The sequence below is a fragment of the Sceloporus occidentalis genome, unplaced genomic scaffold, assembly GCF_023333645.1.
Source record: "Sceloporus occidentalis isolate IW3139 unplaced genomic scaffold, rSceOcc1.0.p SCAF_8, whole genome shotgun sequence".
In the NCBI taxonomy this organism is placed as follows: domain Eukaryota; kingdom Metazoa; phylum Chordata; class Lepidosauria; order Squamata; family Phrynosomatidae; genus Sceloporus; species Sceloporus occidentalis.
Genome location: NW_028316988.1, coordinates 33,316,444 through 33,334,845, shown reverse-complemented (window position 1 = coordinate 33,334,845; position 18,402 = coordinate 33,316,444). Strand labels below are relative to the sequence as shown.

General features: G+C 48.6%; 1 protein-coding gene across 1 annotated transcript in view; it reads left to right on the top strand.

Moving 5' to 3' along the window:
* LOC149308616 (BTB/POZ domain-containing protein KCTD12-like) overlaps positions 1-1,504 on the top strand; it is a 34,324-nt gene extending 32,820 nt beyond the window's left edge. The window contains exon 5 of the mRNA XM_089536114.1: positions 119-1,504. Within this exon, the coding sequence (XP_089392240.1) occupies positions 119-702 (584 nt within the window). The 3' untranslated portion in view covers positions 703-1,504. The remainder of the gene's footprint in view (positions 1-118) is intronic.
* The last annotated feature ends 16,898 nt before the right edge of the window (positions 1,505-18,402 follow it).

The window sequence follows — 18,402 nt, the reverse complement described above, 5'->3', positions numbered from 1 at the left end:
TTGTCCTCATCAGTTTCCCAACATTCAAGAACCATGCTTTCTTACCACTTTCCAAATACAGTATATGTGAGTATTCCTCCCATTCCTGCTATTTATTGTCTCTTCTTATTTCTTCCAGTGGATGGGTCCCCAGCGGGCACCATTGAAATCGCCCCACTGGCCACCATGGTGTGTGCCCCAACGGCCACGGTCGAGAGGGGCCCCATGCCTCCACCTGAGGCTGCCCTTCTGGGAACCCCAGAGCCACCCCAAAGCCCAGGAGCCGCCAAGGAGAGACCCATCCTGCTCCGGAGCTCTGATTTTGGCCCCTCGGATGACTACAATGACCAGGACTTGGACCTGCCTCCTCCACCGGATAAGGACCCCCCTTCGGAAGCTGGCTCTTCGGGGTCCCTGCCATGGCCAGAAGCCCCCGAGGAATGCGTCCCCTCGCGGCCCACCACCTTGGACTTCTCCAAGCCCCTGAAGAAACTGGAGGAGGTGAAGCAGGTGGGGCAGAGGAGGAACAGTGACCACACCAGCATCAAGGAGAACGGACTGGAGAGCTGCCCAGAGGCCCCAAGGGTCAGCGAGGAGCGGAGAGCCCTGCAGTCCGAACTGGGCAAGTGCATCGAAGAGTTCAGGAGGATCAAAATCCCCTCCGCTTTCCCTAACCGAAAGCGGCAGTGGCAAAATGAGCTGCTGAAGAAATACCAGCTTTGAGGGTGATGCCCAGCCCAGGTGCCACCATGGAGAGGTCCCCGTCCTTCGTGCTGCTCAATGGGTCTTAATGGAGGATCTCGCCCAGAGCAAGGACCCTCTGAATGAAGATCTCGGGGGGCACAGGGGCTGGGCTCAGCTTTGCTCTGGAACCATAGAATGGGGCATGGGCAGAACATGTGGGTCAAGGCTGAAAGGAGCATTTGTCATGGATTCGGCCAGTGTGCTGGTTTGACCAACAAAATGGGAAGAGCCACGATGGTCTAATCTGGTCGGCCACAGTAGGTTCAGAACTTGGAAAAGTCACATTTTAGAGCTCACGGATTTTCACAGCCAAGATGGTCATTGTTGGCTGTGGGATTGTGTCACACTCCAAAAAAGCAAGGAAGTGGGGTGCAGGGCTGGGTTTGGTCTGATACATTTGACTCTGGCCCTTTGGTTCTTTTGGGCAGCATTTATGAATCCCAGTCGGCCTTTTGCCTTTGCCTTTGGTCCTGTACACCCCTGGATCACAGACCTCAAAAACTGCTCTGAAATTGAATTTGGCCCTTGGACTGGAGGGTGGAAGCTACCTCCCTTCTCCATGGGTGGGAATGAACATGGGGGCTGCTTGCCCCCCAGAACATCTAGGATAGTGCGAGGAGCCAACAGTGTGGGCATGGAGGGTTTATGCATGTGCTCAGCATGGGTGACGTGTGCACCTCCAACCAGGACATGGCTATTTAACCTGTCACTTTTTCTGGAACTGCCTTTTTGCTATGTACCTCTGCAAGAGCAGTGTACAAAATGACATAATAAAGGACTACAAGGGAAGAAACAGGGCATTGTTGGCAGATGATGGCTTGTATCACCTTGGAGGATGAGCAAGCGGAAGTCCCTCTAATATTGTGGGGGTGCGATCAGGTCCTGTGATGATGACATTTCCCGGGTAGATGTATTAGCACAGGTGGTTTGTGGCAAGGTCTCCACACATCTGTGTTGTTGTGTGTCCCCCTGCAAATAAGCAACTGTTTTGAGATGGGGAGGTGGTCTGTAGGCAAGCAGAGACCTCCCACCAAGAGCCTTGAGAAGGCAGCATTCTTGTCCAAAATCGGTTGCATTTCAGTGGTGATAGGTCTGAGTGATCTCACTTGGGAACTGCATGGAGGCCCCATAATCGGTTATAAGCAAACAAAGCAAAAAAGCTATGGCAGGCAAGCAAAGGGGTTCAGCTCCTTCCTTCCTTCTTTCCTTCCTGTCGCATTTTCCCTCCTTGGCCCAGAGGTATCCTGTCCATGCTTGTGGAAAAGTGAATACAATTGGCCCTCCATATCTATGGATTTTGTATCCATGAATTCAACCATGCACGGCTTGAAAATATTTTTAAAATGTATAAATTCCCAAAATCAAACCTCAATTTTACCATTTTATATAAGGGACGCCATTTTACTGTGCCATTATATTTAATGAGACTTGAGCATCCAGGGATTTTAGTATCCGCAGGGGGGTCCTGGAACCAAGCCCCAGCAGATACCAAGGACCCCCACTATATTTTGTACAATACCTCCAAGACTGTGGCCAATGCTGGCCGAAGGGTTTGGGGAGTTGCGGTCCCTGAAGCGTTCCCCCACAACTTTTCCAAAGTCTGTGTCAGGGAAGTACTGTGCCAAAGGACCCAGATAAGCAGCTCAGGGATCTGGATCTGGGATCTGGCGCACATGGATTATCTCTCTTTCTCTGTTTCTCTTTGCTCATGTTATGTGTCTCTGAGCTCCAGACAGAGCCATAGCTCCAAGGATGGGGCCAGGGCAGCCAGACGCATCTGCTCCTCTGCCTCTTAATCCATCTTCATGAAAAGTTTGGAGGAAGGTGCCAGGCAAGCTCCTCAAGGAGATGCTCTGTAAGAGAGAGAGGAGCACTTTGCAAACTTTATCCGAAGGAGAGGAAGGACTCCTCGCTCTGCAAAAGCTGGTGTCCAAGGTGGCGCAAGTGGCAACCGGCCAGGCCAGGGTGACTCCGGCTGCCAGCTTTGCAAAAGCCGAGCATTTTGCTTGTCTGCTGCCAGCGTCTCCCTTGAGCACCAGCCAGTTCTGCGCATAAGCAGAGACAAATGAGATGCTCTCACCTGGCCTGACTCACCTCTCCATCTTGTCCATTCCTCACCTTCTCCCTCCAATGCCCACCGCCTTCCTTGGAAAAGTACCAGCAATGCCAGCTCAGGTCACATCGGCGGGAGGGCAAGGGATCCAGTGTACACTCAGTTGGTCACAGATTCAGAAGAGGAGGCTTTTGGAGGCCGAGAGACAGAAGGCAGGTAGAAGGGGGAGGAGGGAGAGCCACTGGGAGTCAATCTGCTCTGGATTTTAGTCCAAATTTTAAAGGAGCTAGGTTGCTGAGAGCCAGTGTGATGCAGTAGTTTGAGTGTTGGCCTATGACTCCGGAGAGCAGGGTTCAATTCCTGCTCAGCCACAAAACTCACTGGGTGACCTTTGGGCAAGACACACTTTCTCAGCCTCAAAGGAAGGCAATGGCAAACCTCCTCTCAGTAAATCTAGCCAAGAATGTTAGGTTTGCTTTAGGGCAGGGTGGCCATCTGTCCTTTTGCAAGACATGTTCTACACTTCAGTCTTCTGTCCAGGAGGAATTTCAAAATGTCCTCTGACTCAGAAGCATGCACTTACCTTTCAGCTGTTATTTGGCAATACCCTACATTTTTCTTGCATGTCCTGCATTTTGTGATGCCTTGTCCTCCTTTGTGGTTATTAGGACATCCGGTCACCCTGCCTTAGGGCCTCCATACATTGGAAACGACTTGAAAGCACACAACAACAACAAGAACTAGGGTGCTGAACCCACTGGATAGGTTCAGTATCCTGGATATGATCCTTTGCACTTTGGACTGCAATCCAGAGCGGACCCACAGCTCCATTGACCACTGGTTCATGCAACCCGATTGGAACATTTACAGGGAAGGAACCACTTCCACAACCCACCGTCAGGAATGGGACACACATGGGGCAAAGGGAATGAGTGGAGCAATGTTCAATATTTGAGGGAAAACGCATGCTGCCCATGGCACAAAAATGGTACCTGTCTATCTGTCTGACTGATTGATGTTCCACTTTTCCCAAGGTAGCGCACAGTTTGATTCAAAACCAAACAGCAGCAGAAAGTGCGATGCAATTAGAAGAGAGTGCAATTAAACCAAATCATCACATTAAAACAGACACCGGATTAAAAACCAATTTAAAAGCACATCGCACAACGCAGCGCATGGAAAGGCCTTCCCTCAGCAGCTAGGCTTGAAAACACTGAAACATCAGAGAAACCACAACAGCCAGGTTTGGGCATCCATCCCATGGGGCTTTGAGGGCTTCGGCCGGAGTGGACAGTGGTCAGAGGATGGAGGAGCCCCCCTTGGTCCCCTGACTTGGAGGGCTGCATGATGCATTCCATACCATTAAGAACAAGAGAAGGTTGCATTTCTTGTGTGGGTTGTGTGTGTATGGCGTGGGGTGCAGCCTTCCAAGTCGGGGGACCAAGGGGGTCCTCCAACTTCTGACCACAACCCACAAAAGAAATGCAATCTCCTCTTGCTCCTAAATGCCCTTTGGGGGGCTGTTGTCATGTTTTGGGGTGGAAATTGCCTTCCAGAGCCCCTTGCCATCTGTCTTGGCCTGTGCTAGACCTGAGCCCTGGCCTTTTAAGCCTGGCATCCCTTTCAACATCAGGTCTGAAGACTGCAGAGGAGCAGAAGGGCCTCCCCCCACAATCCCCCTTCGCTTCATCCCCATAAATTAATCATCTTCCTGCACAGAAACGGCGGCCTGCATTGAATGAGCTTTTAATTTCCAGCAGAGCGCTGGGGAGGGGCCCCTGCCATTGCCCCCCACCCAGAACGGCTCCTGCATATTTCATAGCATGCCTTCTGCCTCCAGGAGCCAAACCCTGTTAATTAAAGGGCGGATGGCATCATCATTGCCAGGGACCTTGGGCGCCAGCTGTTTCCCCCATTGGCAAGGAACTCTGGGGAACCTTTTCTCTCTTTGGGGGTGGGTTGTCCTCATTTTTGTTAGTCGGAGTTGCTTTAAAGGATCTCTCAAGGTGCTGATCTTAATCTAGGGAGCCAACGTGGCATAATGGTTTGAGCATTGGTCTATGACTCTAGAAACCAGGGTTCGAATCCTCACTCAACCATGAAACCCATTGGGGAAGTCACAGTCTCTCTTAGAGGATGGCAATGGCAAACCCTCTCTGAAGACGCTTGCCCAGAAAACCCCTATGATGGATTCACTTTTGGGTTCATCTGAAATGACTTGAAGGCAAGCAACACACACATAATACACAAATCTTGTGTAGTGGTTTGAGTGCAGGACTTGCTGGCCCCTGCATTCCCAGAGAGAAGAGCACAAGGCATACAACTTGGCTGCAGAATGCAAAAATGTTCCTTGTTTCAGACTACAACTCCCAGAATCCCCCATCTAGCACAGCCAGTGGGAGCGATTCTGCCCAAGTTTGCTGCCAACAGGGTCTCAGTCCATAACAAACACAAAGATGGCACTGACACAGGATTGCCAGAGGCAAGAAATGAAGGTGGATGCCCACTGCCTTTTGCCATCTCAACCCCATCATCTTGGCCAGGCCAGGCCAATCTTGCTCCTGTCCTATTAAAGCCCAAATCAGGAGTGAGGAGTCACGATTGTGAGAGCTGCTTCATGGAACATGTGCACCGAAGTCTCATAATTGAACCCGCCATTTGTCATGGGCACATTGAGACTCCTCCCTCGTCAAAACTGGGGAAATGAAGTGCCACTTCATTTTGTTTAAATGCCTTTTCCATGCTCCCTCATTATGGATAAATGGCTTTGCTCTCTCCAGGGGCCCCTCAGTGGGAAGAAAAAGCCTTTGACTTATTCATGCGCGGACAGCACACTTGCTTGCGCATCACCTCATCCTTTTTGGTGTATCTCTGCTGCGAAGGGGGAGGCCTTTCTTTGCTCCCACTCCATTGAGTTTCCACAACTGAGCCATATTCCTTCCAAGATTTTGGAGCAGAAGGAAAGGTAATACGGCAAGAGGCAAAAAGATGCCCTGTCAACTGCTTTGGCTGGTATTGGGGGCACCATGGCAAATGGCAATAGAGATGAGAGAGAAATCTCTGCAGTCAACATGAAGCCAAAGGCAGAAGCATGGATAGAGTCGGACCACCTCCCCAAATCTGATCCTAGATGTGACTTTCCTCGCCACACACAAGACATCAGTACAACTGTGGGCCAATATTTTGGAGGAGACTTTTGGGGCCCAAGATCCTGGACCAGGGTTGCTTGGCGTAAACCTCTGCATGCAGAGAGCTACGCACTAATTGTGCCATGCGACTCTTGCATTGGTTGGTAGCATTGTGCAACTGAACCTCAGATGTGAAACTGGGTGCACAAAGAATGTACATGCACATCTATGCTTGGTGTCTACACACATCCATGTGTGGTGCACACCTATGCCCCCTATGCCCCCTCATTATGCCCCCACATGTGACAGTTTGCTTCCACTACCTTGAATTGAATCTGGATGTCAACATGAGACAAAAAACGGCCAACCACTTTCAAAGGGGAACTTACACAGATGTAAGACTCCAACAGGATCCTGGCCACTCCTTGCATTAGTGAAGCATCTCTATTTAACAGTGCATCAGCCACTTATCTTTCTCGAACGAGGGTCTCACATGCAAGCGCATTGTTCTCAGCAACGCAGTAAATGCTGCACAGTTCGAGGAAAGGGAAGGCGGCATACTTGGAAATGACAGCTTGCAAAAAGAAAAGAGAAAAAACCCAAATGAGGAAACGGTGCAAGAAAGGATGACAAGCGAGCCTTTGTTGGGAATGTCTTGGGAAAGATATCCAACAGCTTTCCTCACAGTTTATTTTTTTGGAGGAAAAAGAAAATGTCAAAATCAATTGTTCGCTAGAGAGCAAACAGTTGGAGCTTCTTGTTGGCAGCAAAGGAAGAGTTTCCTAGCAAAGCGAATTTGGGGAAAATAGCAGTTTTCAGAGCCAAGGACAAAAAGGAGACTGTTAAAGCCAAGGCTGTGCAATTGATGTGGATGATGGGGGATTTAACCCCAAAACATGCCAGTTAGAAAGCATGGGCTTCTAGAGAAGAGGGCCAGAGAGGCACATCCCTGCGTCCCTGCAAAGCCAGTGGCCCGAATCCTGTTGGTGAGTCCCAGCTAGAGGAGACCCATTCAATCCATTGCTGAACAGTGAGTCAACCTATAGGTAAACCCCACTGATCCTATGGGTCTGCTCTGGTCAGGACTACCAGCGAGACTTAGGGATGTAATGGCTTTATGTCCGCATGCTGAAAAAGCCACAAGTTCTCCAGCCACTGGATGCTTTTTAGTTATCTCCTGTTTTCCTTTCCTCATTAACAGATTCTTATACACAGACAAATAAGGGGAAAACATCCTGAAATGTGTTTATCCCATCCCTAAAATATTTATATCCTGCTCCTATAACTAACAGGGCCTGCAATATAACATGCAAAACAATCAATGGATACATAATGGATTAAATGAAGCAATGAGAGGCTGAAAACAAAGAAGCAGCGAGAGGAGACCCAAAGTGGGCCCAGGATGGAAGAAGCCCTTCCCATTTTTCCCCCTTCCCTCCTTCTTTCCCTCTGTCCCCACTTCCTGATGGAGAGGTGGGATAATAATAATAATAATAATAATAATAATAATAATAATAATTCCTTCCTTCTTACTTTCCCCACTTCCTTCCTTCCTTCCTTCCTTCCTTCCTTCCTTCCTCTCGTTTCCTCCCCCCTTCCTTCCTTCCTTCCTTCCTTCCTTCCTTCCTTCCTTCCTTCCTTCCCTTCCTTCCTTCCCCACTTCCTTCCTGCTTTGTTTCCTTCCAGCTGACAACAGTGACTCATTTTCTGCTTTTTCCACCTGTCTCTGGGCTTTATTCTGGAGAAGAGGAACCACTTGGGGCCCCATTTTGATGCTCCCTCTTCCCACAAGTTGTCAGAAAGTGTGGAAGCCACAGCCCCTCTCTTTCCCTTCCAGCCTTTCTCTTTCTTGCGCTTCCAAGAACCTGGATGGAGCCACACTGTGAGCATGTCAGCCTCCGCCTTTCTCTGAGGCGCACAGCAGACCCTTGGCTCTAAAGGTCTCCCTTCTTCATCAACCGTATTTATGGGGGTGGCTGCTTTTATTGCTAGCTGGCATTTGGGCTCTAACAAGACCGAGACAGAGCAGGCTCCTTTCACAACAAGAACATTTTTGATTGTGTTATTCGTGGTGCACGGGCGTTTCTGAAAAGAAGTCCCATGGTGCTGCAAGGGAGCAGAAACACCAATGAGACCCATGCCATACGTTGGCCTGGTATTTGGGGGACAGTGTGGTGGCAGAGGAGGACTGGGAGAGAAAAGACATAGGAACCGGGGACCATCATGGACACCATTCCCCCTCCAAACCAGTGCTTGACTATGTTACTCTTTTGAACTGCATATCCCCAAATCCCCCAACCAGCAGGGGATGGAAATCAGAAACTGGGGAGGAAACACAATTGTCCAGGAGAGGGAATAGTTCCAGAGACATTTTGGTGTTGTCGTCGTGTGCCTTCAAGTCTTTTCTGACTTATGGCAATCCTAAGGCAAACCGACCACAAGGTTTTCTCGGCAAGATTTGTCCAGACAGGGTTTGGACGAGAGAGTGTGACTTTGCCAAAGGCACCCAATGGCTTTCCATGGCTGAGCAGAGATTTGAACCCTGGTCTCCAGGGACATACTCCAATACTCAAACCACTATACTATGCTGGGTCTCATTTTGGAATACAGTGGGCCCTTGGTATCCGTTGGGGTTTGGTTCCAGGACAAAACAAAATCTGTGGATGCTCAAGTCCCATTAAATAGAATGACAAAGCAAAAGAGTCTCCCTTATATAAAATGGAAAGTCAATGTTTGATATTTGGAATTTAACTTTTTTTGGACATTTTCAAACAGTGGATGCTTGAATCCATGGATAAAAAAAACCGTGGATAAGGAGGGCCAACTGTACTTTGGTTTTAATGCATTCCCACATCCAAAGGACATCCTTTACACACACTTGTTGTTGCCACTAGCAATTCAGTTTGGGGCACATTTGAAAAACCAAAGGATGAGGACAGTTTGTTCTACTTACAACTTGCTCCGATGCTCCAAACCATCAGAAAAGTATGATAACTGTTTCATTTTAACAAGGCTTTGGAGAACTCAGAAGAAGATCTATTTCTCAGGAACAACACCTTCCTCTTTTGAGACTTTGACAAATGCAAACAAATACCCAAAACAGGAGTGGAAATCTACCAAAGACGTCTTCCTGCAGCAATTTTGGCAAACTCTTAAGAGTCCGTTGCAAAGGGGCTGTGAAAATCCTTGCCTTGTTGTCAATGCGGGGCCATAGATTTTGATAATGCCATTGCAGCGCAGATGAAATGCCAAGGTCTTGGGAGCGCGAGGATATTCTGGGCCATCGCTTTGACCGCTTGACAGCTTCATATTGGACAATAAAAGCCATTCTGCAAAGGCACACAGAATAAAACAAAACCATCAGCATGGCAGGGAGGTGTGTGTCTGTTGTGTTGGGGAAGCACCGATATTTTGTTTTGGGGAGATGGGCATGAAATTGCGCATGGAGTCTTCTGGCCATGGCCACAGGGGCCTGGATCTCATTGCAATATCACTCCAGAGAAAGATTCACAACACAATACCTCTGCAGGAGAGGAGCATTACTTCGCCCGTCCAAAAGTGTGATTCATTTTCTATGTTTGCCTTTCTAGCACAGCAGCACAAATCTTCCAAAACATCCTTTCATAACACATCTTTCCGCAAATGAAAACATCCTTTGTACAGACGTATTTATGTCAGGGCTTAGAACTGGGGCAGTTTCCAGCAGATACAAGAGGAGGTTGTGTGTGTCTCAGTGTGTGTCTCCATCCTGGCCTGAGGCCTCACAAACACACATGTGCACATCCACGGAGAAGGCTGTTTTGCAGGCCATTGCTTGGGAAGGGAAGGTTTGTTGGGCAAGGGAGAGTTGTGCGGGATTTGCTAAGGCCTAAGATGAGATTAAACGGACCCTCAAGTCAAGGCAAAGTGGACCCTGGCCTGGACCTAATAGTGCACATAGTGGTCCCATCTATGGTGGCTTTGTTCAGATGTTGTGTTGTTCCCTTTGGAGTGGTTCCCAGAGCACAACCATAGTTGTTGTTTTCCCCCCACAGGTACTGAATCTCCATTTGGAGACCTCAATATTTCAACATCTTTTACTTAAGGTTGATCTCCAATTCTGCTGCTTCCTGGGATGATGATGATGATGATGATGATGATGATGATGATGATGATGATGATGATGATGATATCCCACTCTACATCAAAGGTTCTCAGGGTGGTGGACAATTAAATCAATTTTAGCCATTTCAAAACACCAAACAAGGCACACAAGCAACAAAGAAAGACAGTCTGGAGCAGTGATTTGAGTGTTGGGACTCTGGGAGAAAAGTGTTCAATTCCCTGCTTAGCCATGGAAACCCATTGGGTAAGCTTGGGCAAGTCACACTCTCTCAGCCTCAAAACAAAGGGAATGGTGGCGAAACTCCTTGGGACAAATCTTTCCGTAAACCCTTGTGAGAGGCAGTGTGGTCTAATGGTTTGAGCGTTGGACTCTGGAGTACAGGGTTTGAATGCTCCACTCCACCATTAAACCCACCACGGGTGACCCACACTCAGAGGAAGGCAATGGCAAACCCACTCAGAACAAACCTTGCCAAGGAAACCCTGTGACAGGTCCACCTTGCACACGTTTTGTGTGCCGTCAGGTCATTCCCGACTCAGGGCGACCCGAAAGCAAACCTAGCGTGTGACGGTCAGTGGTTTTCCATGGCCAAGGGAAGAACTGGTCTCCAGAATCACTATCGGGATGCCATAAATTAGAAACGATGCAAAGACGCACAACAGTCCCACCCCAAAAAATTGTGTTGAACAACCTGGGGGGGGAGTCAATAAGCACTGGGCGCAAGGGAAGAGCTTCCCATATGGATGCATTACTCACTTCTCTCCCCACTGGGATGAGGGTCTGGGGATGCATGGTGCATCCACATTGGAGAAGTAACCCAGTTTGGCACCGCTTTAAGTGCCTTGGCTGAAGGCTATGGAATTCTGAGAGTTGGAGTTTGTTGTGGGGCTGGAACGGAGCTCTGCTCCATTCCGGGCCCATAACAAACTCCAACTCCCAGAATTCCATAGCCTTCAGCCAGGATACTTTCCCTCATTGGCCACAAAGCTCCTCCGCTGGCAAAGTCTGGCCCTTTCCATCTATTTGTCAGTTAGAGGCATATTAAAAGTCAGCCTCCAGCCAAAGGCAGGGAATTGGAGTTGGGCTTTTTTGAAAACGAGCTCTTTAATTTTGTTCCCCCCCCCAAATAAATAAAATAATAATGCAATATCTTGATTACGGCCCATTTGTGCCTTGAAGAATGTTCTTCCAAGACTTCATTACCATTGCAGAAAAAAGGAGGAGGAGGAGAGGAAAACAAGTCAAATTATAGCCGTGCCGAAAGGAGGGAGGCTGCTTCTAGCATCTGCTTTGCAATCGTAAGCCTTAAAGGGAGTTTGCAGGCTCAGTGCAATGAGTTTCAAGGGGGTTTGTTTGCTTCTTCCATTGCTCTGCACAAAAGGCAAATATTTTTGTTGCTATATATGCACAGCTATGTCAGTCATGGAGCAGAGTCTGGTGAACGTCCCACACTTTTGCAAAACCTATCCTCCAGAAGTGTTTTGATGCGTTTGTCCGATGTGGAACGTTTGCATCCATTTCGAGGCTGCATGCCTTTGGACATGCAGATGTGTGCTAATGCTAAATATGAGATCTGGCAGCCTTAAAAAACCAATGCAATTCTATGCAGTATCAATGGAACCACAATGTCAAAGCGAAGGGAAGTCGTGGCATCTTGGCTTGGATCAGACCTCACCTGGAATCCAGTTTTGGGACACCACAATTCAAGAAGGTTATTGCAGTCAAGAAATCATGAGAAGGTTAAGAATGGGGAGGGCAGCTATGAAAGAACTGGAAAAGATCCTAAAATGTAATGGTATAGAACCGAGGACCAAAGTTAGAATCCTATTGCAAGCCATTGTTTCCCCTATTGCCAAGTATGGATGCAAGAACTGGACAGCAAGGAGATAAATTCATTTGAAATGTGTTGCTGGAGAAGAGTGCCGAGGATCCCATGGACATCCAAGGAGCCAAATAAATGGGTCCTAGAATACGAACTCAAAGGCTTCACATGGATCCTAGAATTGATCAAACCAGAAATCTCTTTGGAAGCCAAGAGGACAAAACTGTGGCTGTTATACTTTGGCCACATCATGAGAAGGCAAGAGGAGTTACTAGAAAAGACAAACAATGCTAGGAAAGGTGGAAGGAAGGAAGGAAGGAAGGAAGGAAGGAAGGAAGGAAGGAGGGAGGGAGGGAGGACCAGATGCTGGATGGAAGGTCTTTATAAAAGGATATGGATTTGCAAGACCTGAGTAGAGCAGTGGAGGACAGGAGTTTTGGAGATGTCTCATGGGTCAAGATTGACTCAAGGGTGGATAACAACAACAACAACAACAACAACAACAACAAATTGCTAAGTTGGAGTATGTCCAGATGAGGGTGAATGCAATGGCCAAAGGTCTGGAAACCATCAAGACGTATGACCAACAGCCTATGAAGATTGAAAGGTGATGTGACAGCCATCTTGAAAGACGTTCGCTGGTGTTTGGGGTGCAGGACCTCTATAAAAGTGGGGAAACCATAGATTTAAAAAACCCTCTTTTTAACCTGAGAAAACACTTCTCCAGGCATTTGTAGGTCCTCCAGCACAACTCAATGGTCAACATGTTGACCACAGAAGTGCATGGAGGACCTACAAATCGCATATTCAGGAGTACACTCATTTGCACAACATTGTCCTTTGACGCAAGGGTTGCTTAGTGCCATCAAGGCTTAACTCCACATGGGGGGATTTACACCATACAACTTCAATGTTGTATCATGGCCACCGTGTGCCTGGGTCCCTCATTGCATTTAAAGATGTCGCAAGGGTCTTCAAAATGGTGTGAACAGGAACTGGGAGAAAGTGGAGAGACTTCATCTTTCCAAAACGTTGCAAGCGAAGCCAAATCAGGCTTTGCAGAACTAAGGCAGCTTAACACTCATTAATTGATTTTCTTTTTTGAAACTTTCGTGTAGGCACTTTGTGTTTAATTCCACTTCTCCAGGGTTTGATTAATGATAGCCATAAATTAAGTCTTTTTGTTGCGGTTGGTACACACCGTTATTCTCCTGTGGGTTGGAGAAAGGTACATTGCTACACTTTGTGAAAGGGAGGGGAGGTGTGCAGCTATGTGCCAAATTGGGGTCCACACACACACACTGACATTGCCAACATTTTCAAGAATCGATCAACAGATTCAGCGCAATTTATCCTTTGCATTGCTGCACTGCCCAGTTGCTATTCCTGAGAGCTCCTTGTTTTGGGATCACTGTTCTTCTGCCCCCCCCCCACTTTGCAGTCAAGACAGGAGAAAAGGAACCTGTTTTGGGGTTGCAGATCCCACCTGTGGCTCTCTCAAGAGTGTGCAATAGTGGCCTGGCTCCAGAATGAGATTTGCTCCCGCTTCCAGTGTCCTTCCATTTTGAAAGACCGGTGGAGCAACTGGGGCGGGAGGCTGCAGCCCCACAGGGGGATATGGGAAGCTTACAAGCATCCCCAAAAGGTCTCTGCCAAAGAAAATGCCAAACCTAGGCAGTTCAGCCTTACCAAGGGACTCCACTGGGAAAGACCTTTGGAAACCAGCAGGAGGGACAGTTAGTGGAGGAGGAGATGGAAGGGCCTGCTGTTGCTGGCATTTCGCTCCCCTGGGCTCCTCTGCCGGAATGGAAAGGGCAGTGACTCCTGCTGTCTCTCTGTCCTTCTGGACCCTCTCTGCCCCCAACAACGGGGCACCTTCCTTCAGTGCCAAAAGGCCTCCTTGACCTTCTGCCCAGCTGTCTTTCCAGGAACACAGTCTAAGATGGGGAGGAATGGGGGGCAGTGGGTTCGAAAGCAGTCCGCCTGCAAAGGCCCACAGCACTTGAGGGGTGCAGACTGGGCTTAGGGTCTGCAACGATGCCCTCCATCAGGGATGGAGACCTCTACCTGCTTCATCTTTTTGCCTCTGTTGACCTGCAAGGATGAATCATTCCTGACGTTTTTCCCTCACTGCAGAAGAAAATGATTTTGCACAGTGCTCTCCTTGTGTTCACCTATCCCAAATATTCCAGGGGATTATTCTGAGTGCGCACACACACTGCTTTTCAGTGAAAAACCAACAATGTTGTGTTATTTGTGCAGAATTTATGTGGCAGGGGGAAAACCCATATAATTCTGTGCAGAATATTTCCTCAGAATGCTTTAGGATACTGGGAGAAACTGCATGAGAGTCTGATTGTTGTGTTACTATTCTGCACAACGTTGTATTATTCTGCACAATGCTACTCTTCCCTATGAGGAAAGCCTTTCTCTTCTTTTGGGGAGTGCAATGATGTGCTTTTCCTCCCTGGTCCTCATGCTCTGGACGGAGTGCTCCGCATCCCATTCAGGCTCTCTTTCACTTGCCTCTGGGCATGTGCAGAGAGCTGCTCTGAGTACCACCATCAGCTGGGATTTTTAGGAAGCCCTTCTTGGTTTTGGCAAATCCAATCCTGGACACACTTTTAGTGAAAGGGTTGTTTTGCAAAGGGAGGGCTGAAAACCCAGGCAGGCGCCTTTGCCAGTCAAACTCATGTTGACACCCAGATCTGGGATATTTTCAATGCGTCCTCCCACTCTTTTCCAGAAATGGAAAGACTTGTTTATTGATGTTTCGGGTATTTTGGTGCACCCATCTTGCAAGACGTGAACTCAGCAGCAGAGCCAGGCAAGAACAGCTTTGCAAATATGGAGGAAAGAAACAGGACAGCGGAGCTAGGAGGAACAACAGGACTGGCAACACAAGTCCTGGAGGAAAACATCAGGAGTGTAAAAATCGGAGAGAAATGTCCTCTCAGCCCATCCCAGCCTCAGCTCTGGTTTCCAAAAGGAAGGCAATGCAAGGGGCCTGACCTTCTCCAGTCGCTGAGATTCTGCAAACTGATCCAGCCTTGCAATGATGGCTCTCCAGCAAGAAAGCAAGGTGGCCTTCACGTTCTCCTTCGTGGTGACATTCCCCGGCCGACGTGCCGGGCTTGAGATTCGGCTTGCTGTGGGCTCATAGGCAATGAATGCAAGCATGGCTTCCTTCCAGAATATAAACACACACACACATAAATATATAAAAAGAAAGGACTGGCAGTTCTTGGAAACCGGCAATTATCTGGCAATTCTCTTGCTCAGCCCCTTCCTCTTTCTTCCTGCTCTGAGTAAAGCAATGTGGCAAGAGGGAAATGTGCGCAATGATAAATGTACCTTCTCCTTCTATGGCATGCAGGGAATGGAGAGGGTAAGTGGTGTGTGTGTGTGTGGAACATGAGGCTATGCTGTTTAAGGCTGATGGGAGTTGCAGTCCATGAACAACCGGAGGGAAATATGATTCCCATCCTTGCAGTTAACCTATTCAAGCCTAAATGCAACTGTAGAGAGGATGCATTGGATGAATGCAAGCCTGGCACGTCAACACTTATGCACGTTCCATTGACTAAATGGATTTCATCCAGGAGTAGGAATCAGGCAGCCTCCCCAATGTTGTTGAATTCCAAGCCCCAGAATGCCTCGCCATTGAGTATGCCGGCCTGGAGCTGATGGGAGTTGCAGCCCAACAAGATCCACCCCCTGTTTAGGTATTAGTGGCTGGGAGAAGAGTTCTGGGAGTTGTAGTCCCCCCCCCCCAAAAAAGTAACTTCTCTGAATGTATGCCCATAATAAGGGGAAGCATTTGGATGTGGGTAAGCCAAAAAACCCATCTCTTCCCAGTTATGTAGGGAGATGTGCTTTAGTCGTGAATCTCTGCATGGCAGGGGGTTGGACTGGATTGTCCTTGCAGGACCCTCCAAGTCTATGGTTCCAGAAGACTCTTTTGGGGTCCCTCCCTTTTGACCTAGGCTAAGAGCGACCCCTGGTGGCCAGGGAAGGGCGAGGCACCCTGGCTCTTTTTCCCATCAGGTTCCGCAAGGCAGAGCACCAGCACAGCAGCCTTCTGCCAGCTTAAAGGTGATTAATGGCAGCCTGTCTCCCCAGAAGGAGGTGGCAAATGGCAAATGGCAGGGCACAGGCCTCCTCCGAGCAGCCGCCATGCATCTTCCTGGAGGAAAGCTGGCACAGCACCCCAGGACCCATCCTTCCTCATGGACTCAGGCAGAAGGATGCCTGCCAGCTGCCCTTGTGCCACGCTGCAGTACAACTGCAAAGGGAAGGGTCTCTGTGTGCTACTTAGGCACAAACGGTGTGTGGTATGGAATGTGAGGGAGGGGGACCAAGATGGCTGGGTGGGGTAAAATATCATCATCATTTACAGCGCTTTATAAATAAAGGTTAATAACAACAACAACAATAATAATCACCATTATTATCACCACCATCACCATCGTCATCCTCATCCTCACTGTCACCATCATCACCACCAGCACCATCCTCATCCTCATTGTCACCATCATCATCATCTTGGTCTCACAGTCTTCCAGATGTTGCTGAGTGGAGTTCTGGCCCATCAATGATTTGTATTCTATCCAAGAACCTAGGAATCTGGGAGGCATCCTGCTGCCTTTGTGTTGGTTATTTCCTGGCCAATATATATTGTTTCTTGGGGGGGGGGGGTTGCCAGACCCAACAACAAATACAGAGAATAGACCACATTTCTGAGAGCCCTTCGCTGAGCTATTGGCAAACCACCCAGCTTCAATATTCAATAGGTAGGAAGAAAAAATATGGGCCAAATGCAAAGAGAGCATACTTAGAGGTTGCTGGCTGTGACAGTGTCACTCCTGGGGAAACCTGACCCATGGCAAATTCATCACCAGCTGAGCATCACGCTAGATGGCGCAGGAGGCCAGGGAAATCTACATCTACATAGAAACAGCAGGCAGAGAGCCCAGCCTGAAACACCTTTCGAAGGACAGAATGTGGGACTCCTGCAAGCTGTGCACAGCACCAGCCCTCCCCAATGCAGCAGCACCCTCCAGGCGCATTGAACTACAACTTCCATCAATTCCAGCTAGCCGGCGTGTCCATTCCCTGCCAGGGTTTCAAAAGATCTCTGGGCTTAATTTGTGCAAGCATTCCCCAGAGTCCCAATTTTTGGGGAAAGATGAGATAGGATAGATAGGATAGGATAGATAGTTGAGAGACAGTCCTGTGCTCCAACCACTACACCATGCTGACTTTCATTATTATAGGTGTGCAATGTGGTGCAGTGGTTTGAGCACTGGACTATGACTCTGGAGATCAGGGTTCAGGTCCCACCTTGGTCTACCCATTGGGTAACATAGTTTTTTGTGGGGTTTTCAGGCTATGTGGCCATGTTCTAGAAGAATTTATTCAGAGGATGCCAGCCACAGATGCAGGCAAAAGATCAGGAATAAAGTCTTCTAGAACATGGCTCCATAACCTGAAAAACCCACAAAAACCTATGGATCCCGGCCACGAAAGCCTTCATCTTCCCACTGGGAAACCCTGGGCAAGTCACACTCTCACCCATCAAGGTCTTTTTCTGAGGCAGAGAGTGCCTTGCCCTAGGTCACCCAGCAAGTTCCCATGGCCTAAGGTGGATTCGAACCCCAGTCTCTCCAGAGTCATAGAAGAAGAAGGCTTTCTCTGCAAAACTACAGCATCGGTGGGCCGTGCTTTCAGCTGTGGCTCGACTGGCCATGGCCACCTCTGAGAAGGCACTCTCTTTCCCTGACATGTGCGCAGCCCCCCAAAAGGCTTGCTCTTTTCCTGCCATATCTGCTCCCTTTTGAACCCAATTGACTCAAAAGCCTGGATCCAAAAAGGAGGAGAACTTTGCACTGGAAACAGGAACCGGTTTATCAGCTTGTGGCTCCCTTTCCTCCTTCTTCTATGTTAGCAGGTAAGGCCACGGCTGGAGTCTCCTTAGCAACGGCTTACGGGGGGATTAGAGGTTTGGTGTGTGTTGTTGCATGAGTGTGTGTGTGTATTTTAGTTACTAGAGAGATGAGCCCTTGGTCTCTCATGACATGACATAAGGCATGGGCCATCTTGGGGCACCCAAGGTCTTGTGTTGCACTGCACTGTGCACTGGACTTGTGTGACGTTTTGTCAGCCATGCGCAGCTAGCAGTGATCCTGCAATGTAGTTGTGTTTAAGGACTGCACAATGCAAGTGGAACATAACTCCGCTGGCAGTAATTTGCCATATATTGCATTGGCATGGGATCTTGGCTCCTCTCTGATGGTGCCCTGGAGCTGCTGGATGTGTGCACATGTATTGCTATGTCCAGATCTAGCAAGAGGTTGTGCCATCCATAGCCTCCTTTGGCTGAGCTCATATCAAATGCACTCAGCATTTCCACTCCAGATGTTTCCTGGCATCTCTTCTCCAGATGTCTGGGAGCTTCTTCTACCCCAAATGGCCTCCAACCTGTGCAAATTTGAAGTGCAATCCATCCTACAAAATCTTCTACCCTTTTATCTACTACTGCTTCCTCTGGCTGCAGCATCCTGGGAGTTGT